Source organism: Rhagoletis pomonella, unplaced genomic scaffold (assembly GCF_013731165.1).
Source record: "Rhagoletis pomonella isolate Grant_MI unplaced genomic scaffold, Rhpom_1.0 Rhpom_scaffold_00002, whole genome shotgun sequence".
Classification (NCBI taxonomy): domain Eukaryota; kingdom Metazoa; phylum Arthropoda; class Insecta; order Diptera; family Tephritidae; genus Rhagoletis; species Rhagoletis pomonella.
Window position 1 is genome coordinate 12,937,975 of NW_023458556.1, and position 6,942 is coordinate 12,944,916.

Consider the following 6,942-nt stretch of genomic DNA (forward strand, 5'->3'; position numbering starts at 1 on the left):
GCTGTTGCCTTTACTAGCAGTAATGGTGCTGGTGTAGCGGCTGTTGCCGGTGTTGCTGCTGTTGCCTTCACTAGCAGTATTGGTGCTGGTGTAGCGGCTGTTGCTGGCGTTGCTGCTGTTGCGATAGCTGCAGCGTTCGCTGTGTCGAAACTGGTAATAGTCACAAAAAGGACAATCACAGAAAATAAGCTGAAGAAATTCATTTTTTAACTTGTCGATAGTAGTACTCGTATGTATGTTCGAAAGATTAGTTAATGGACGACTATGTTTTCGAGGCTTTTATAGTAAAATTATGTTGCCTTTTCTCTAAAATATAATTAATTACGTAATTATTTACATATACCCACATGTTCTTGTTTATATTATATACGATATTTTAATAGCTGGTTTATATTTGGGATAGCGTATAAAAAGGCAAAAAAAAAGTTAGTAAACAGGCTAACTTTTCAGTAAAGCATACATTGCTTATGGCTATCATAAACCAATCAAGAAGCGACTAACTTATGAATATTATTTTTATGTGTACAGATTGGGGAGGAGTTATGAATAAAGTTAAATGCATAGCAACTACTTTTCGTAGCCTCATTTTTACATAACCACTTTTGAAAATTCGTTTGATCTGTTTAAAAATGGAAGTGACATCAGTATCTTTACTGTCAGCCAGGCGGCTATAGAATATTCGAGAATAACACTGCAGATTTCGCCAAATGCCGCTGATCTGTTAACAAGTTTGCTGGAAAAAAAAGTAAGGACAATTTTCTGCAACTTTTGAGCATAGATGACAGGTAGAACTTCTTTTCCAAATTACTCGGCAGCTTGAGTACACAGCAGACCTCGGAAGTAAGAAGCGGCTGGCGGGCATTTTTGAAGTCGAATAAAATTGCCTAGATAATTAAAGTGAATCAAAGAAGGAGCTATGCTTTGTAGGCAAACGATATCGACCCGGAAGCATCGATATGGTACTCATTTAAAGTATCGCTTTAACACTATCCTTGTAATGTGAGTTTATGACATTCGATACGTTACTAGGGTTCTGCTACTCGACTCCAAAAAATATCGTTTTAAAACGATCAAGTAGAAAATATCGTATCGTATCGTATTTCGTGTCCCTAATGCTCTGTGCTCTACATACTGGAGGAGGTAAAATTTCTGCAGTTCGTGACGCAGTTAAGCTAAGCGAGACTGTGTTCTCGAATTAACTCATTGTGTCTTCTCTCTATACCAATCAATTCACCTCTGGCTTGTTCTAGCCGGATGAAAGGCGCAATGAACTATTCATACGAAATGTGTATTGTCATAAATATTAAAGCTCTTAAAAGAGTAGCGGCACATGTGTACACGCCGATGTTCTGACCCGTGACTAATTTACGTACCCCGCGAGGACTTAGGAAGCTTAAAAGAGCGCGAGCACGCTCCAAGCACTCCAAGACATTTTTTTTTCAACTTGAAATGGCCTTGATCCCATGCGCCTAATTAAGAGTTAAGATCATTTCGCAATACAAGGTTGGAGTAGGAGTTAAGAATTACGGCTTCAAATATCCTCCCTCAGTTCTATTTAAAGCAAGTTTCGTCAGCATCAGATAGTCGGGGACTCTCTAGAAATTCTTTAAGTCGGTTTGTATGTACAACTTAGGAACGAGATATCAACACAATAAAAGTCTTAACGTCTTCCTAACACTAATAGATCAAATTTATTGGTATGCAAGTACTTGAACCCAGCATACATTTGGTGTCATAAATGAGTCGTAAAGGTGTATCGGAGCATTTACGCTCATTATGAGCTCATTTAAGATTCCAAAATGAAGGTGTTTCCTTTGCTCCGAAGGTCGACTTATATGAGCTTAAATTTATACATCAAGTGAGCCTCAAATACTAGACGAAACTAGATTTAGAATTCGAGTTTTCAGCAGGCTTTCTCAAAGTAATTAATAAACTGAAAATGGAATAAATGTCTTACTGTCATTAGGAACTCATATCCATTAACCTTAAGATAAGATTTTACATGCTTTGCTTAACGTATCCCTAATTTTCAACAAAGAAATAACTTTCCAAACCGATTACTAGGATTTTCTAATACAAACATACATACATACGCACCAAACCAACGTTTTGTGACATTGTGTCAAGCTATTTTTGTAATACTAGTGCACCCGCATGGCGTTAAACGCCCTAATTCCGTAATGCAGTGGTTAAACGAGAAAGTGAAAAATTTTGTTCTGCGGCGAATTGTAATGCGTTACGCCATCGATGCAAAAGGTAAGCGCTTACCAAAGAATTAAAGCTTTTGCTGGGTGTACTCCAAAAAAAATGGAGCAATCACAAAGAAACATTCGACTAATACCACTTTTGATCTCTTTATATGGAATAAACTGTTCGTTTTTGTTCGAGCATGTCCTATGAAGAGATTAATTGTTCCCCTTTATAGCCGAATGGGCATAAAAAGCGACTAGTCATTTTTTAAAAATAAAAGTAAAAATCAGTATGCAGGTGATTTGATTTTTTTTTTTTTTCAAATTATTTGTTCTCGAAAATGTAAAATATTTTTAATTTTTTCTCACAAAAATTCTAAATTGTTAAAATCTATTTGCATGTGAAACCTTTTTCCATACAAAACCAGCGATTGAATAGCAGCTTTTGGAACGCTCGCCCAACTCGGCAGCACAACCGCTGATTACTGGGCCTGGCACAGGTTGGCTCAATGCTTCGAGAAGCAAACCAATTTACTAAGAAAGAAAGTTGCAACAATTTTCATTTTTTCAATTAAAATTTTGTATCTTTTTTGTATTTTAAATGGCACGCTTTGATGTAGAAGAAAAAAATCAGAACAGATTTTGACACTTTCTATACCAGAAGCAACACAAAATACAGGCAAATGTTCTTTTTTTCTCAAATGCTCTAAACCCGTTTGATAGGCCTTGAATTAAACAAAAAATGTGATATAATTCATATGAAGAAAGTAATATCCACAACATATTTTTACTTATGAAGAGTCTAACAAAATATAGGAAAAGCATCGTCTTTAATAACTGCTCGGCATATTGAACATAGCGCTTTTGCATGAATTTTATCTGCATGAATTTTGCTATTTATCATATTTACATAAATTTTGCAGATAATAAATGACGAAAAATTAATAAATGAGGCGTGCCAGTATAAAATTTACACAGCAAAAAGGAAGCGGATTATCGCAATAAATGGAAGCGAGCGCTGGCGTGGTAGAGCTATAAGTACTAAAATGGAAGTATCTGGTGAGAAAAACTTTTATTTAATTTCTATATTTGTTTGTGTTATACGACTTCATTTACAGAACCTGAATGTCAGTCGAGATGGCGGACCTTAATGTATCGGTCTGTGCGGGAGTGCACTAAACAAAAATTTGCCTCTGGCAGTGCAGCTACTGACCCTGACAATGAGTGGGCGCTCTTTAGCCATTTAGAATTTTTAGAGGAACATGTCAAGCCAAGAATGTACGATAATTTAATTAATTTGTAGAGCAATTTGTTTACGTTTTTATTTATTTCAATCAGCATACCTCCGAGTCAAGCGGTCAGTATATCGGAGTCTGAGGAATTAAGTGTACTGCAGCCGGAGGAATTTTTTACACTGCAGCAAGAAGAAAGAAGTACGCCACTGCCTGGACCATCCAATGATGGCCCTATCTCAGATTAATAATAATAAAAATGAAAGCTTTTTAGAACTTGTCGATGAAAAATTAAATGAACTCACACAGAACGAGCGCGAAGAATCAAAAATTTTCATTTTGAATCATTTATTTAAAAAAAAAAACAAGTAATTTGCGACCTTAATGAATTTATTTAGTTTTAGTTTTATACTTTATTGAATTTTTATTTTGAATTTGTGGTTACCTTTTCATTTTTCTAAATTGAAATGTGATTGATTTTTAATAAGTGTACTATTTTTGCTTTTACACTTTCCATTACTTTTAGTTAATTAGTTTTAAGTACTTCAAATTGAAATGTGGTTTATTTTTAAGGAATGAAAGAACCGAAATATTACTGAATTCATATTAAAAATTATATTTTTATTTTTATTTTATTTGCGAATACATTTTCTTTTAGGGTATCGCGTAGTTGGTATGCAGGTCTGACTGCATATTTTGAACATAATCATGAAACATCTCTCCATGAATTAACCTCTCTTCGCCAAAGTCCTTCGACTGATTCTCCATTGCATTCATGACCGACGAAGCCATGTGGGCAATAGTAGCCATCGGTCATTTTTAAAAAGTTGTGCAACACAAGTGTTGCATTAACAAGTTTCTCAGCAGTCTCTGGTGCCATATTGAGCTTTCCGCGTAAAATTCTCCATCTGGCAGTCAAAATACAGAATGCCTTTTCAATAGTTCTACGGACTCTCCACAGCCTTTTGATTAAACATTCCCGCCTTTCGTCCAACAGCATACCAGGAAACGGCTTCATCAGATATGATTTTAAAGGAAAAGCTGCATTTCCAACAGAATTATAGGAGAAGACGGTATTGATATTCGGCAGTGCTCTTTGTGTCGGTCAATCTAGCTGTGCTGATTAAATAGCATTTGACCAAACACAGAATTTGTTAAAATTCCTCCATTGCTTTGACTGCCATAAGCACCGACATCCACGGATGTAAATGTATAATTCGCATCGCAAACACCTAGCAAAAAGATACTCTACGTTTCTGAGAAAAATGAAAAAAAATGTATATCATTTAATAAACTTACCTTTATAATTATAGCAGTTGGACCCGAAATGTGCTGGACATGTAATTGCAATATGTTTGCCATCGATGGCTCCAACACAGTTTGGTAGATTCCAAATATTTTTTTTTAATCTTCCGCTATCCTTTGCCAATCAGCTGTATTTGGCTTCGACGAGTAAAATGGACTTAATGTATTCCAAACTATGTCGCGGTCGCTATGCAATAATATTTTGTATGAAATAGGAGCGGGGAAATAATGTTACTCATACGCAATATCAGTGCGTGACTACTTCAGCCGCTCAGCCGCTCAGCGCGTGGCATCGTCCTAATTGATCTCCAATAGTACCCGTATGAGATTACTTGCGACTCATTAATGCCCAATTGTACCCGATTGAGAATAATCTCTTTAGAGATTAGTCGCAAATTTTTTTGCGGTGTGTTTATTTATAAACGTATGTGTTCCTTTTCTTTTGTACGTGTTTATTGATATATCTGTACTGTACTGTTTTCGGACGATACTTGCTCTTATGCCAATATTACATATATGTATGGCGCTACCATAATGCATCTGCTGCTTTCTGCTGACAAAGAGTTGAGATGTACAATAATATTTTTTTTTTGAGTGATTGCATTGACATATTGTTGCTGCTGTGGCTTAAGTTAACTAAGTACATTTTATGAATTCTTACTTATTATGAGGTGACGAAGCATTTATTTTTTATTTTTTCGCAACACTGCCGCCGCATCTTTTGTTGAGGCCCACCCACTGCTCTAAACTTCTTTACACTATAGAATCACAACATTTCACTTTGTATGCACTCGACTGCCTGTTGGCAGTGTGTAAGTATGTACATGTATGTAGATGTGGTTGTTGCTGTAGTTAATGCAAAGCGTATTGTTATTTTGTGCAACGCTGACGATGTGGGATCACTAAGAAGGAAAGTAAAATTGTTGTACTTTGCTTTAATTTCCAACGACAGTCTTGCTTTTAAGCCAGAGAAAATAATTAAATTATTCTACTTTATTATAGCATTTTTTCCTATACTTCTTCATTTCGTCAACAAAGTATATTAAAAATTAGTAAGAAACAAGGTGATTTGAGCGCCTGCATAGCCACTAAATTTCGTCTGGCTTGAAACATATAGCCTCCCGAGGATTCACCCTATGATAATTCATAAAATTTATCCTGGTTATTATAGTGTAAATAGTCCTCACGCGTCTGGCATCCTCTTTTCACCGCCCTACCAGTCTGGCGATTGTTTTATCGGTTTCGGAGAAGTACCAACTCTAATGTCCCAAAATGCCAGATTGGTTAAAATAGTGTAATTGATGTGTTTTTCGGCATCCTTAAAAATCCTTGTGGCGCCAAAGCCACCCCTGGAGGGTTGCCTGACTTTCGGTTAGTTTAATGGGCACTCATAGCGGACTGAATGAGCATGAAAGTTCTAGACTGGTTATAAATAGTGTAACCGAAACCGTTGTCCACTCTGGGAATATAAACTAGCAGACCCGGCGAACTTCGTCCCGCCCAAAATTTATTATTTTTCACCACAATTCACGTTCACGTTTGGTTTTGTGGTCGTCAGAAAGCATACCCACCCTCCATTGCCGTCTTAAGTAACCTAACGAAAGTGTTATGTCCACTAAGAAGTTCTTGCGGAAATAATGATCCGGCTCGATGGTGAATCGTCTTGGAATCTATATAGAAAAGGTGGTAGCAATTTCAAAATGGGAGAACATCATTGGTCTACAAAAATCCAATATATATAGACTTATTTCAGACGAAATACCATAAATGAATTACAATTGAATTTGTATGCATTCATCAAGATTTGTCTTTATTTTGTTTAGTCGCCGTAAAGCAAGGACCGCAATGGCTGTGGTGGTAGATTTATTGGTGGTAATTTTATTTTGATCCCTGCTGTCTCCGAATGACTTCACTTGATGATTTTTAGCAATAACTCGACTCCAGCGCCACCATGCGGCTTTTGTTTTCAATAGTATTGCCACTACCGCGTTGTGAACCTAAACTATACAGGGACTTTAGGACAAAAATTTCATTAAAATCATTTCGGTCGAAGAATTATATATACTTAATTAAAAATAGGTAAAAGTTTCAGTATATTTAGAAGGAGCCAAGCCCTCTTTTCCAATAGCCCCTAGATTTCTCCAAGAGTATGGGATTGATTTCAAAACCTTCATACCAAAATGATTTCAAAAACTTCATACCACGACTCTACCACA

General features: G+C 36.3%; 1 protein-coding gene across 1 annotated transcript in view; it reads right to left on the reverse strand.

Annotated features, from left to right (window-relative positions):
- LOC118734451 (Y' element ATP-dependent helicase YEL077C-like) overlaps window positions 1-6,942 on the reverse strand; it is an 11,117-nt gene that overhangs the window by 563 nt on the left and 3,612 nt on the right. Inside the window, exon 2 of the mRNA XM_036464171.1 lies at window positions 9-150. Within this exon, the coding sequence (XP_036320064.1) occupies window positions 9-150 (142 nt within the window). The remainder of the gene's footprint in view (window positions 1-8; window positions 151-6,942) is intronic.